Genomic DNA, 16,374 nt, shown 5'->3' with positions numbered 1-16,374 from the left:
CTTCTAGGCTCACATTAGTACAGGCAGAGGGCCGCCAATAACCGCTCATTAGCGCTAATTCAGAATGACATCAATACTCCTAAGAGATCATTCGAAGGATCCGTCTAATTACCGCAGTTTACTTTGTAAATGAGTAGCTGGAAGGTAATTTAGGGAAGTCTTACCCATGTGTTCCTTCCCTCTAACCGTGCACCATGTCAATATGATCAGAGTGGTTGTAGTACAGCAAACCGCACAAATGGTTAATAAGCGCTCCCCTGACTAGAAGCACGTCCCATCTGGCTATCAGCAATGACAATGGAGACTGGGAGACTCGGCCATACTTATGGTTCCTATAGACCTTTACCATGAAGCAGATTGGAGATTAGTTCCACTCATCTGAATGGGGTTGTGTCAGCAGGAAAATGGGGCAGATGCAGAAATTTCGGGAACAAATCCGTGTGAATTTGCTTGTTACGTCCTCAAACTAACAAAAGAAAGACATGGCTGGGAAGATAGGACTACTTTTCCTCCAGCGGGACACTAGTCGATAGAGGGATAAGTGAAATGATGGGAGTGATATTCTATATAAGGGATGGCCAACCTGCGGCTCTCCAGCTGCTGCAAAACGACATCTTCCAGCATGCCCGATACTGCCTACAGCAGCGCATGGTGGGAGTTGTAGTTTTACAACAGCTGGAGAGCCGCAGGTTGGCCATCCCTAGTCTATATGGAAAATGATTGCTCCACGTAGATCTTCTGGTAGCTACAATTGTACCATCAGTAGGATTGGCCACAGTTTGTTTTATTTAGGCCTTGACATAATGGTGCAGATTACTGATCCTGTCTAATATTTATACAGCATAAGGGTCCATTCACACGTCCGCAACGTGTTTTGTGGATCCACGGATCCACAAAACACGGAAAGCGGCAATGTGCGTTCTGCATTTTGCGGACCGCACATTGCCGGCACTAATAGAATATGCCTATTCTTGTCTGCAATTGCGGTCAAGAATAGAACATGTTCTATTTTTTTCAGAAACGGAATTGCGGACCCGGAAGTGCGGGTCCGCAATTCCGTATCCGGGCAGCACATCGTGCTGCCCCATAGAAATGAAAGCGTCCGCAATTCTGTTCCGCAAAATGCGGAACGAAATTGCGGACGTGTGAATGGACCCTAAACCTAGAGGAGACAGTCTGAAGATCTGCCACACTGTGCGATTCGTTTGGTGTGTCTTTAGACATTTTTGTGTAACTTTATACCACGGTTGGTGCAAATTAGGCGCATCGCGGTGCATCTTAAGCCACACCCCTCCCAGATAGGCCACACCCCTTTGACAAATTCTTGCACATTTTAAAATGATTGCATTTGTGTATATACGGCCACTTGAAGAAGCTTACACACACAGATATACGTAAACCAATGTAGCCGCCGTTATTGTGACTGGTTTAACACAAACACATTGCGGTAATACAACAAATTTCATTAAAGTGATCCTGGCGCAACTCGTGTCAAAATAATGATAAATAGATATGAGATAGATACATATTTTTTTTTTGTTTCCATTCCGGTTTTTTTGCGCACCGTTTGCAGAACTGGCCGTATATAACTGAAGTGTGTGAACTCTGCCTTAGGCCTCTTTCACACGACCATTTTTTTTGCCTTTTACGCGCCATTTGTTGCTTTCCGTATAGGTCCGTATACAGAACCATTCATTTCAATGGTTCCGCAAATAAAAAGGAATGTACTCCGTATGCATTCCGTTTCCGTATTTCCATTTTTCCATTCCATTGAAAGATAGAACATGTCCTATTATTGCCTGCAAATCCCATTGCGTGGCTCCATTCAAGTCAATGGGTCCGCAAAAAAAAACGGAGTACATACAGAAATGCATCCATATGTCTTCCGTATCAGTTCCATTTTTGCGGAACAATCTATTGAAAATTTTATGCCCAGCCCAATTTTTTCTATGTAATTACTGTATACTGTATATGCCATACGGAAAAACAGAAACACAACAGAAACAGAGAAAAACGGAACAACGGATCTGTGAAAAACGGACCGCAAAACACAGAAAAAGCCATATGGTCGTATGAAAGAGGCCTTAGGCTACATGCACACGACCGTATGTGTTTTGCGGTCCGCAAATTGCGGATCCGCAAAAAAAAACTGATGACATCTATATGCCATCAGTTTTTTTGGCGGATCCATTGTAACAATACCTAAAATGTACAAGAATAGGACATGTTATATTTTTTTTTGCGGACCCATTGAAATTAATGAGTCTGCATCCTATCCGCAAAAAAAAACGGAACTGACACGGAAACAAACCACGTTCGTGTGCATGTAGCCTTAGTATCTAGTCCATATATTTTAACATAAATTGGTGAGAAAATCTGATTAAGGGCCTATTCACACGTCTGCAGTTTCGTTCCGCAAAATCCGGACTCATTCATTTCTATGGGGCAGCTTGATGTGCTGCCCGGATTTGCGGATCCGCACTTCCAGGTCCGCAAATCTGTTCCCGAAAAAAATAAAACATGTCCTATTCTTATCCGCAATTGCAGACAAGAATAGGCATTTTCTATTAAGTGCTGGCGATGTGCGATCCGCAAAATGCGGAACGCACATCGCCGATGTCCGTGTTTTGTGGATCCACGGATCCGTGGATCTGGAAAACACACACGGACGTGTGAATGGACCATATAAGTGTAAATCCTCTTTATGTGTTTTCCTTGCCTGTGGGCTGACAGCCCTTTTACTACTGGACACCTTCCGCAGCCACATGTGAAGTGACAACAAACTGTCAGTATAAATACATCAAGCCCATTTTATGTAAGGATACGGGATAAATTGCTGGGAAATGTTGTATTTTTAGCCAATCCACATTTTATTCCAATGCAGTTGGTGCATGATCTTAATAAACGAACATGATAAGATCTATATCAGTATATATATATATATATATATATATATAATGCCACTTTTTAGACTATCAGAATCTAAAAATCTAAACATGTCAAGCTAAAAATGTCATGAAAAGATAAATACCACAAATGTGAAGTTTCTGTAAATCCTTTGCTGGTAATTCCATAATTTAATATTAAATTGGAAAGTGTCTTGGTCGAGTGTTTGAAGTATAATTAATTGGACTCCCGTTATATAGACACCAGTGATCGGCCAAAAAATCCACAAAGGGGCTTAGTGGTCAAATAGGCTTTTCCAAGTCAGAGACATTGAAATGATCCCCCTTTGATCTCATTAGATACCAATAACAATGGCGGATAAGACACAAGAGGCAAAGCCACCGGCTCTTTGAGAGGTGACAAAAGTATCAGCAAACAACTACTTAATCAATATTTGCCCAGAGAGACTTCTTAAAAACATCCTTTTCACATTATAATGTCTGCTTGTAAAACAGTTGTAAAGCAGCCCCTAAGATGAGGTATTAAAACAACTTAATTACCTTTTACTGTCCTCTTTGCTGTATATACACTCAGGATTAACCATATGTCTGCCGCTATGTGCTAAACGCTGGCTGCAGGCTGCAGCTATACCCCAGCATGTCAGCATGACATTACATAAGGGAGGGTTTAACAATTGAGACTCCTTCTGGGAATATTGACTCCCTGTGAAACCTTCCGACTGATGATAATTACTGACATCATTATGAAATTAACCGGACGTGCTAAAAATCTGACTATCCTGATCGCCATGATCACCAAATGTAAACAGCATAGGAAATACTGACCACTAGTGTTCAGCGAAGCAAAGCATTCACAGCGGAATTCGTTCCGAAGTTTAGGAAAAACTTTGCTTCGCACCAAATCCGAATTTCCTCGCCCTTTATGATAACAAATCATTTTTTCCTAAAATGGCATCTGCACGTGTTACAAAGTATGAAGTCTGGGAACGCAAGATCACCCATAATGCCATGCAGCCAGCCAATCCACAGATAGCCACCCCCTGTGATGTCACAGCCCTATAAAACCCTCATCCCGTGCAGTCTCCGCCATTGTCCTGTGAGCTGAGCATAGACAGAGATGTGGCACTCATGCTAGGCTAGGGACAGTGTTGCTGAAAACGATTAATAAAAGAATATTGCAGAGGGAGACTTCAGGGAGAGTGTAGGGAGAACAAAGGTAGAGTGCAGGGAGAACACAGGGAGAGTGCAGGGAGACTGTAGGTAGAGTGCAGGGAGACTGCAGGGAGAGTGCAGGGAGAATTCAGGGACAGTGTAGGGTGAACACAGGGAGACTGCAGGGAGAGTGCAGGGAGAACACAGGGAGACTGCAGGGAGAGTGCAGGGAGAATTCAGGGAGACTGCAGGTACAGTGTTGGGAAAATACAGGGAGACTTATGCTACATCCGTTTTTTTTTATTTATTCCTACATTTACTTATTCCTACATCAGCTGTAAATGTAATTCAATACTAATAACATGAAAGACTTTATTATTCCACTGCCAGTGTGTCAACCGATACCATCCAGTCTGCACCCCTTAGGCGGGCCAGGTCTTAATAATGACCATCCTCATGTTTTTCTGGCTTTACTTCTTCCAAATCATCCTTCAGAGTTCCCATGTAAGCAAGATGCAGAGAGAGGAGGAGCTTGATGTTTCTGATATATTCTCATCAATGATTAAAAAAAATTGCTGCACAACTTTACACATACAAACAATAGAGCTGAGAAATGGGGATCATTCTAAATTAAAGTGCTATTATACCTACTATAAATGGAAAAATGGAAGCTCTTAGCGCAGCTGGTTCCTACACTGCTCTGAAAATGTAGGCTTAGGTAGGTCCAAGAGAGGCGGTATATTAGTGTTAGGTACCCGTCTGCGGAAGCCACCTTGACGCCTGGTTGATGGGACCAACACACGTTTGATCAAAAATGTGCACTAAGAGCTTCCATTTTTCCATTTATAGTAGGTATAATAGCACTTTAATTTAGAATGGTCCCCATTTCTCAGCTCTATTGTTTGTATGTGTAAAGTTGTGCAGCCATTTTTTTATCAACCATGTTTGCTTGATGGATATGCACCTGTGACTATGTATAGGAATGCGCTAGTGTGGAAAAGGAGGAAAAGCAGATGACAGAAGAAGGGCTCCCACCTGTAGGGCAGGAGAGCGCTGGAGTAGGAGAAGTGGGTATGCCGGAGCTGATTAATATTCTGTGTTTACTGCAAATAACCTGCAGGAGATTGGAGGCCAGAACAGCAATAATCTGCATATTGTCCCCCCACCTAACCAGCCAAACCCCACACCAACAACAGCCCCTGTTTAAAGGTGCAGCGCGGCCATTAACAATGAAGAAGTACTATATGGTGTGGTCTTAATTATTAAATGAAAGGCAGCTGCTAATTGGCCGCGTGGTTCTTTACCACAGCATGACTGCAATGGAAAATGGCAAAAGGGTGTAGAGTTAAGTCTGTCGCACGGCCTGCCGGATGATGCTCCAAACTTATGTGGAGGCCAGCCCTCCCCCCAGCAGCACAGAGGGACTTGGAATCGGCATGCAAAACGCTGGTCTTAATAAATGTCCACTAATGTTTTATTCAAAACCACAAAATATGCAAATTATGAATTACTGGTCACCTGTGATCATTCTACAGAAACGTTTCTCCGAGTTCTCCCGCTCAATTAAATAAACCCCCAAAGCTGATCCTACAATGTGCTTTACCTATGAAAAGCACAGTATGAAGAAAGAGTAGGAACTCCTGGTGGACATGCGCCACAGGTTGGAAATTTAGGGGGAAATTTATCAAGAGCGATGCTAAGGAAAAGTTACTTAGGTGCCCATAGAGCTTAGTGATGAGTGATTTATTTATTTTTATTCGAATTGGCTGCTTCACCAAATTTTACGAAAAAATTTGCTTTGTGACGAATTTCTTCATCACAAACTGCATTTCTTTGTAAGTAGCAGGCACAACGACGGGGAATGGCGATTGTGCTGCCCCCCATCATTGTACCCCTCTGATGTCGCATTCATCACTGATTAACACTTTCAAAATAATAATAATAATAATACTCAACTTATGCGCGATAGTGGCCGCGGTCGAGTCGAATTTTCCCTGTAATTGGGATTAAAGTACCAATCAGATTCCACCTTTCATTTTTCACAGCTCCTTTGGAAAATGAAAGGATCCATCTGATTAGTTACTAATGGGCAACTAAGCCAGTTTTACTTTGCACCAGTTCTGATAAAGGACACAAGGCACTTTTATCAAACATCCACCATGATAAAAGGGGTAATTATTATATAACATTTTCCAGCTCAAAAGCTGACAATACACAATTACAAGCAATGCTGACAATAAACTATAATGTCATCAGCTTCATTTCTATGCGTTATGTATCTGGTATAAGAACACATTGGAGAGGAGCAGGTGCCTCCTGGGAGTAGTAGTTCTACAATATGATCTCACTTTGCCGTATATTTAAATAAGCATAATATATGTGTAGAGGAATATACATTAAATCAACAAGTAGACGCTGGAAATTATCCTCAGCAGTCGTCTGTGCTGCCGTGCTGGACTAAACATTAGCACATGTTTTATAGAGGAAAACAAGTCATTTCTGTTGAATCAGGACAAAGCACTTGTAATAAGCGATGCACTATAATAAACTACTCAGCTACAGAAGGGACCATATAGTGCAGCTGTAGAGGGTAAGGGTAGGGTCCCATATATCCTTCCATCCCTTGTATCCCTTTTAGGGCTCGTTCACACAAATATTTTTTGCGTTGCCTATACGGGCCATATTTTGCGTTCCTTATACAGTCTGTATACGGAACTATTCATTTCAATGGGTCCGCAAAAGATGTGGACAGCACTCCATGCGCTGTCCGCATCCGGTGCTCTGTTCCATGGCCCCATGTCCATTTTGCGGACAAGAATAGGCATTTTTATAATGGGCCTCCTGTTCCGTTCCGCAAATTGCAGAAGGCACACCGGCGGCATCCGTGTTTTGCGGATCTGCAATTTGCAGACCGCAAAACACGGCACGTTCGTGTGAATGAGCCCTTACTCCTATGGAGGCCAAAGCTTAAAGCCTCAGGAGCCAGGAGTAAAGAAATGCCAGAACTGATGCCATGGTTTTCTAGGAGACAACCGGTGCATCAGATCAGACCTTGGATGTCTCCCGGCACCAGAAAGAAAAACGTAGCATGCAGCTTTCAGGCTATGGACGCACAAAGGCTCCGTACACATATATCAGTTGTTTTTGCACGGCCATATCCGTATTTTGGTCTGCAAACCAGAGACCCGCAAAACATGGATGCTTTCTGTGTGCATTCAGCATTTTTCTCACTCCCTTCAATAGAAATGACTATTCTCATCCACAATTCACACCAGAGTCGGACATGTTCAAACGTTGAGGAATGACCACGTGGATACACAAGAGAAAATACGGATGTGTGCATGGTCCTATAGAAATGAATGGGTGAGTGTGCTATCCTCAAAAAATGCAGATAGCGCACGGATGAACAATGCGGTCGTGTGGCCGGGCACCAATGATGTATGAACGCCCACCTTTGGCAGTACCAATACAGAGTCCTATGCAACTGTACTATGAGGGAAGGAAACTAACGAAAGATATTACACATGTTGATTTGTTGGCATACCACCTTCCACTACAGCACATATAACATCCGCTGGTAGAGGTACAAAATACCAGGGTACTACATCTAATATAAATTGATCACTTGAGTATTCTATAGTACACATCAGAACAAGGTATATAGGTCTATAAAGGGATATTCACACACAACAAAATTGTTGCAGAATTGACTGAAAATCTGTTCCATTCACCTTAAAGGGGTTGTTTTGGTGACCAGCACATGGACATCTGCAATCCCTATTCAGATGTTTGGGACAGGCACACAACTTTCTATAACAAATCTTCTGTGTGTGAATTCATTCAAACGGAGGCTGGTGAAAGCACTGAGCGTGGGTGATGGGCAGTATCAGGAGGACCATCTTGCCTCCACACTAATAAGCAACAAGTTGACGGCTGAGGAACAAGTCCCTTATTGTCAGGTTGCATGTAAATATTTAAGCTCGGCACCGGCAGTCGTGTGTCCTATACAACACTGCTCTGTTGTCCACATCCCGTGACCACAACCAGTCTCTCCCTGGAGTACCAGAGCCACCATCCAACATCAGATCTGTCCGCGTGTCTGCCAGTTCCTGATGATTCATCATCACAAATCCTCCAAGAGTGTCACATGCAATGAACACTGCCATATAATTACATAGATGGTCCATCAAGTTAAACCACCAAAACAAATAAAAGATCTCAATTTAACCCTGGTTGATCCAAAGGAAGGCTTAAAACCCTTTAAAGCAAGGTCCAGCAGTTCCTGACCCCTAGTGGTGATCACACCAAAACAAAGTTCAACTAAGTATATCTATGAATAAAGGCAACTCTTATATGTTTCAAGGAAATCTTTACTCAGTTATATTACTCTGTCCCCTGCCCCCCCCCCGTCCAGTGTCTGACTCCTTGGACAACACTACATGTTTCCCCCAATTCTACCGATACAATGTTTGCGATGGAAGAAAAGGGGTTAAATAAAAGAAATAAGGGGAGGCTGCAGAAATTTCACGAATGTTCGCCCGGGGCTACAGAGGGCGGGGATGGTGCGAGATGAAAGTGAGAGGGGAAGAAAGGAGTCAATTTAATCTGCCTACAGAGCTCTCACATAGGGAAGAGTTAGCGGAGAGTCTATTGGGGCTGAGCGCCTGACCAGGGACAAATGCATTGTGACGCCGCCTGGGGGCCAGATCCACTCTGCATGGGGGAACAGAGGGGCCCATTCAGCTGCCAGGCCTGGAATACACTCAGCAGAGCTGTAAATGTCACACTGAGCAGCTACAGAAATATTTACAGGACCCAATGAAGACAAAGTGGATGATGGGGACACTGAGAACCAAGAGTCAGGTTATCTCCCACTATAGGAAACCACTGGCTGACACAAGGAGGCCTGTATTACTCTAATAGAGAAATAAACCACATTAACTAGTACCACCTGTCTCACACTTTACAATAGTATTACCAAAATGATATATTCTATATAGTACACGTCATATAAAGTGATATTCAGAGGAGCAACAGTCAGCAACATATAAAAAGAGCTGCTCATATCTGTAACACCCCAGAGTGGTGTTACCACTTCTGCACCTTGCTACTGTCGTTATTGGTCTAACCTCATGTCATTTTATGCATTTATTCCAGGTCTTCCACACTGTGCATTTCTAATGTTATGTAACTGTTCATTTAATGTGTCTGGATCACCAGCAGGTGGCAGCAAATATGGCAGAGCTACAGTTAGAGAGAGTGGAACTTACCATTCCATTCTAACCCCCCTTTGTAGGGGAGTGGGCCAGCCCTAATTCCTGCAGGAAGGGTGGGGCTGAAGTTCTAATCAGTCTAGCTTACGCCCTGCTTGGGGAAGATGTGCAGGGGCACGGCTCTACTGGACGTCCCCAAGCCAGCCAGAGCACCTTAAGCTCTAATGGCCATGGAGGCCAAAGCTTAAAGCCTCAGGAGCCAGAAGGAAAGTTCCCTGGCATAACCTAGAGTCAGACTACAAAGTGAAGTGCAGCATATGGAAGAAGCTGAGTTATACAGCCAGCCTGTCAGTAGAGCAGAACCGTAGAGAAACAGAGATATAGCAGAGTGGAGTTTGCCTGCCAGTTTCATGCTAAAGCCTGCTGGAAACAAGACAAAGCCTGTAAACCATTTTGGAGAAACGTTTACCAAAGTAAAGCTGCCATTGAACTTCATCTCAAGGTCTGGACTCAAGTTATTCTTTTATCCCTCAATTATTCCTCCTATTTATTGCTTCAGAGCCAAAGCCTGGGGTTCAGCAGTATCCAGGTAGGAGCATCGTGACACACATAAAGAGACATTTTAGGCCGCACTATACCACTCGTCAATTCCTACACCTGGGATGCGCAACATATAGAGGGCCCTGGGGTGCAGCTGCCCGTTGCATATCCTTTACATGTAGGTCTGTAAAAGTTTTAGCCTCTCCACTGCCTCAAACGGCTGATAAGAGGGAACACTAGACTTTTTTTAGAGATGAGGTAGACTTCCATATAAACCAATAATCAAGTTTCAGGGATAAAATGTATCAATTTATTGGCAAATTTTAAAATAAATGTGTAAATGTGTCTCAGCTAATTTTTCTACATGGTCCCCGGTGTAATCTATATATCAATAGTCGCTGATTGGTGGACAAGTTCTGTAAATGTCATTTGATAAGGTTAATAAGACCTTTAATGAGGAACTACAAAACACTATTTGGTTGGGTTTCTAATTCCCTTTGCCAGCAGCAATCCACACACTGTGTGAAATCCCTTTCAGAAGTAAAACACAAGAGTAGTAAACTACACAACAAAGGCCAAGTGATGCATTGTCCACTATGATAACGTTCCTGGAAAACCAACTGAGCAACTCAAAAAGCCAATAAACATTTACATAGGTGAGAAACCTGGAAGAGGAGAAGCAGGGGTTCTTTAGACCTAGCATAAAATATCAATAGAAAAGTACAGACTGCCTTAAGGTATCCCCCCTCCTTCACCCTGTATTCACCTACAAGAAGTGGCTAAGGGAATTTCACAATTGCACTTTTTTGTGAACCCACTTTTATCTGCAACCAAGATTGGAAAACTGTCCCATTTCTTTGCATTGGTTGTCCAATGCTCCACAACACATACAGAGAAATAGCTCAGCCAACCATAGTTTTGTATGTCCTGCTAACCTCGTATAATTCACTGTGCATGGAGGAGACGTCATTACATATAGAAAGAATCCAGCACTTGTGTTTAGGAGAAATCCAAAAAACCAACACTTTTCTGTAGCCCATTAAAACCTCCACACAATCTGCCGATAAAAGCAAATAACTGCCTACTCATTTCCAACTGTTATGCAATGGCTCGTACTCATAGCAAGGTCCAAAAGGCTATGAGAAAGGACCAGTGCATAACGGTCTGAAACGCGTAAGCAGTCACTGGATTCTTTCTATATGCATCGGTTGTCAATCCATGCAAAATTTGTAATTTTTTTTTAACATTGAGGTCAATGGTGATTGGTTTGGACAACTGCAACAAACAATGTATCTACTTCCACACATAAAATCGTACAGATTCACACATCTGAATGTGACCTAACACCAAGTACACAATCATGTCTACTAAGTGTCAGAGCGCACTATGAGGGGTTAGTGTGGAGCACTGATTAATGGAATCGTTACTTTGGAGATTTCTCTACTTCTTGAAGTGAAATGAAAAGCAGAAACAACAAAAGTTTTCTTTTTAACTCCACAAGATTTTCCCTAATGATCTCCATTTGTTGTGAATGCATACAGAAGCAACATGTGATATATGGAGGTGATGCGGTATCCATAACATATAGCTGGTAGTAAAAACACTGAATCTATCTCATATCTATCTATCTCATATCTATTTATCTCATATCTATCTTTCTATTATCTAAAAATCTAATATTCTAAAAATCTAGCTAAATATCTGTTATCTCCAATCTATCTAAATATCTCTTTATCTATACACCCATCTATTTCTTGTCTATGTATCGATCTATTTATCCATCCATCCAAATGCATAGCACTCCTTATGAAGCAGTCATGCATGCGGTACACAAGGGTTAATGATTCAGTAACTCTCTTTTCACTAGTCCTGTGCACCCTATGACAGCCAGAGACATTTTGTAGGTAAAAGTGGCCTTTTTTCTTCCCTAGTAAAGAGTCCATAAAACTCTCAGTAGCCGTGGCTATTGAATTATTCATTGCAAGCCCATAATGTCTTTTCTGAGGCTTTTGTGGAGCAGCTTTCTCACTCTTTTCTCCTTGAATTATAAGAAAGGCAGGCCTTCCTTTGTCCATGCCAAGCTGCTTCTAGCTGAAGCTTTGTCTGAGCAGAGCTAAAGTGTGAGTTTCAATGGACTCTCCTCCCTTTGTCCACCAAGTTCATCTCCAAGTGTAGATCTTGTATGGAGAGGCTCCTTTGTCATCCATGGAAAAGTTGTACAAATGTTTGACCAGCTCATTTGGTACTTTTTGTCCCCTCTAGTGCCTATATGCAGATACTGCTCACAGGAATAGGACCAGGCTTAAACTACCTCATTACACCCAGGAAGGGTCATGCTTGCACAAGAACTACAATGCAAAAGTGGTCCCAAGCTGAGTCTAAGCTAGGTTAAACTGTCTAAAGCTAAGTATACTTGTCCTAAGCTACTTTAGGAATACCTGTTGCCTACCAAACCAAAAGTTACTCTACCTGTTCCAAACTGATCTACCTGTGCTAGCAACTAGAAGATTAAACGAGACCGGTATCCTAAAGACTAGGGGTGTCTGTTCAAGTTGAGGCCTAGCTGCTTAAGCTATGACCATTTACTTTTGAGCGTTATGTGTAGAAGCTGAGGTCTATATGTTCAAGTTGACAAATGATTTCTTGATAGCCATCTATTAAATCTCTAAAAAGTAGACATTTATTTTTACTAATGCAATTAAACCACCTGTAAAAACAGCTATGACCTGTTAAGATATGGACTCTTCAAGACCTCCGAAGATGCCCATTATTATCTTTTTTAGCAATTTGTGCTACAGTAATTCTTCTGTGGTATCTCACCAAACAAGTGGTCCTTCCTTAAACCACTTTTGGTTCCTACTACTACTAACCACTGCATAATGGGAACCCCCTACAAAACCTGCCATTTTATAAATGCTCACACAGTGGTCTAGCCATCACAGTGTGGTTCTTGTCAAAGTTCCTCTAATCCTTATGCTTGTCCAGTTATCATCATCTTCAATAGTCTATTCACTTGTTGCCTAATATATCCCATCCCCCTCAAAGCTATATCTTATCTATCTATTTATCCATATTAAAAATCTCACACAACCCTCTTACACAGCAGCGTGTAGGAATTCATGAATCCTGTTTCCAATTTATTTTAGGACAAATGTTTCTTTTACAATTGAATTATTATGAAAGCCCCTAAACAGCTGAAATAAGTTTGTCTGTGGGGAAAGAAGTATATGATTTCAATATTTACTGTTGCAGTATTTACAGGCATGGAAGGGGTTAACGTGATGGCCGCACAATCTGGGCCAGTGGACCTGAATGGAGAGGGAGAAGAATAGGCTACCTTGGTTCAGATGACAGTTACAGATACTCTTTAATATAACTTCAGGAGAAAACAGAAAGGTTGTGGTTGCCCCCGCCCCAGCTGCTCACAGAACAGAATTTGGAACTCCTGTGGTTTCCTATTGATGTCTAAAACTAAGCTGCAAGGCTCTGTAAAGTTTCTTTCCCATTATTAACCCCTCCCATCCCCCCATATGACCATCTTCCCCTGCCATCCTATGACAATACCCAGGTCCCCCTTAGAGGTAGACTGGGAAGTGGAAGCCTTTGATCTCTGCTAATAGGTGTAAAAGGGGCAATTGCCCTGACACCTTGGTTACACATTACCCCTGATTACAGCTATAAACACAACACAAATCAGTACTTTACAATGTCCAGTGTACACTCACAGCGCACAAAACACAACAGGAGAACTCTCCATGATCACATACACAATGGGAATGCATAGACCCTCCAGCAACAAAAAGGGCACACCAGAAACTAAACATCATAGTCCTGCATCCAAACCAAGAGAAAGCTGTGGAGCAAACACTCCTGTGCAGAGCAGGAGGACACTTGTATCACATGGAAAGGAGCATTCTTAGGACCTCATGGTCCACCACCTCTAATGCCCCAACAGTCAAGGACTACAAGACAAGCAACATATAGGAGGCACTGTACCTCTCTCTCTCAGGATCCCGTCTATACTGTGTTTTGTCATCTTCTCTTGTTCCTCCTGTTCTTTCCTCTCCAGGTCCATATCATCCTCTTCTCCTTTTCCAAATTTACTCCTCAAAATGCGGCTGATGGAACTGACTAAAGGGGAAAGGTTGTAGTCGTCATCAGTGCCATGGAATATCTCATTTACTAGGCATATTCTGTGGAACTAAGCACTAGATCTACTGAGATAGATAATAGATAGCTAGATAGATAATAGATAGATAGATAATAGATAGATAAATAAATAGATAGATGTTATAGAGATAGATAGATAGATAGATAGATAGATAGATAGATAGATAGATAGATAGATATGAGAGGATAGATGGTATAGAGGTAGATAGATAATAGATAGATAATAGATAGATAGATATATAGATAATAGATAGATAAATAAATAGATAGATGTTATAGATAGATAGATTAATAGACAGATATGAGAGAAAGAGAGATATTTTGCAGATATTTAGAAAGACTGATGTGAACAGGTTTCATGACAACTGTAAAATAACGTTAAAGTTAACAAATTACTGAATACTACAATTTATAATTCAATACTAAATAATTAATAATAATACATTAAATAATTAATTAATTATTATATGATAATAATCTCTACATTCCCTGTAAATCTATCCAATGTATATTTATTTCTGCCCATCCTTCAAACCAGATCTTATTAGCAAAATAATATTATAATGCTATTGATAATAATAATCCTAGTACTAATAATAATCAAACATATGTAAATAAATAGATATATCCCACACAACTAACAGTAGGACAGATTTTCACTTTAAGTTATAAGTTTCTTTAGGAGAAGTATAATATCCGGCATTTCATGTTAATTCGCTTTATGATTATATGATTATTATCGCTTCTGATAATCCTATTATTTTATGGTCATTGTGCAGCGCTGTGTGGATCCAGTCTAGGATTCTTTCCCTATATAATTACTTGTTGTTTCTATGATGATTATTATTATTATTATTATCTGTAATTGAATTATGTTGTATTAGTGTTTTAATAATATTCCTATGATTGGGCTTTATTAACGAAACGGTTTAGAAGCCACTTCCTGGGGTCCTGGAGGTGCAGTAAGCTGCCGGCGGCAGGGGATGCAGCGGAGACAGGCTGTGAATATTTCATGCCTGGGATGGCTCCACTGGTGCCTGGATCGATACCAGTAATTGCCCAGAAGTGCCGCGGCCGCTGTAATGGAGATGGATGGAGAGCTGTGGATGGATTGTGATGGCGGCTCTACCTGACGGGACGCCGTTCCGATCACACAGCCCGTCCTTCAGCAGCTTATCCCGGATCTCCCAGCTGAACATACCCGGGTTGTCCCTCTTGTACTCCTCGATCTTCTTCTCCACGTCAGGAGTGGTCACCTGCTGTAATAGAGACACCGAGAAGTCAGTAAGCCAGACGGCCGACATCATCTGACAGATATCTGTCCTAACTTTCCACTTCTCCCCTGACTTTAATGCTGCAGCTTTCTGACCCAAGTCCCAAGAATAACCATGAAATATTAATGATGGAACATCCATGACATTAACTTCTAGATAAGAGGTAGAGAAAGATGATAGATAGATAGATAGATAGATAGATAGATAGATAGATAGATAGATAGATAGATAGATATGAGATAGATCATAGATAGATAAGAAAATAGATAAGAATATCCGCAGCATTTCTCAACAATATAAAATTATCCAAAATAATATTTATTAACCCATGTGAAAAATGCAACATTTTACAAGCAATACAAAATAGATAGGTAGGTAGGTAGATACTGGATAAACCCACCCTAAATACATCAGTATTGTAGTCCTTCAGAAAGCCTGAGAGTATTCCCCAGTAGTTTGACTCAGGGTCAACTGTGTGTATTGATCAGAGGGAACATATGTGATGTGTATACCATTCCTCCTCTCTGCGGAACAACACGTTCTTATCGTGTTTAATAATATAACAGTGTGTACACAACTGCTGAGCACTGCCACACTACTACTGCCACACTACTACTGAGCACTGCCACACTACTACTGAGCACTGCCACACAACTGCTGAGCACTGCCACACTACTACTGCCACACAACTGCTGAGCACTGCCACACTACTACTCAGCACTGCCACACTACTACTGCCACACTACTACTGAGCACTGCCACACTACTACTGCCACACTACTACTGAGCACTGCCACACTACTACTGGCTGCCACACAACTGCAGAGCACTGCCACACTACTACTGCCACACAACTGCTGAGCACTGGCACACTACTACTGAGCACTGCCACACTACTACTGCCACACTACTACTGAGCACTGCCACACTACTACTGGCTGCCACACAACTGCAGAGCACTGCCACACTACTACTGCCACACAACTGCTGAGCACTGGCACACTACTACTGGCTGCCACACAGCTGCTGAGCACTGCCACAATACTACTGCCACACTACTACTGAGCACTGCCACACTACTACTGCCACACTACTACTGAGCACTGCCACAATACTACT

At 41.9% G+C, this 16,374-nt stretch overlaps 1 protein-coding gene across 3 annotated transcripts in view; it reads right to left on the bottom strand.

The window, feature by feature from the left end:
* Nucleotides 1–16,374, bottom strand: part of PAX3 (paired box 3) — a 57,282-nt gene that overhangs the window by 38,585 nt on the left and 2,323 nt on the right. Inside the window, exons 3-4 of one of the 3 annotated variants that reach the window (XM_044290269.1) lie at nt 15,111–15,240; nt 13,808–13,942 (exon numbers count right to left, since the gene is read on the bottom strand). In XM_044290269.1, the coding sequence (XP_044146204.1) occupies nt 13,808–13,942; nt 15,111–15,240 (265 nt within the window). The remainder of the gene's footprint in view (nt 1–13,807; nt 13,943–15,110; nt 15,241–16,374) is intronic. The other 2 variants (XM_044290271.1, XM_044290270.1) reach the window with 2 other exon arrangements.

Source organism: Bufo gargarizans, chromosome 4 (assembly GCF_014858855.1).
Source record: "Bufo gargarizans isolate SCDJY-AF-19 chromosome 4, ASM1485885v1, whole genome shotgun sequence".
NCBI classification, from domain to species: Eukaryota; Metazoa; Chordata; class Amphibia; order Anura; family Bufonidae; genus Bufo; species Bufo gargarizans.
This window is presented reverse-complemented; position numbering and strand designations above follow the sequence as displayed.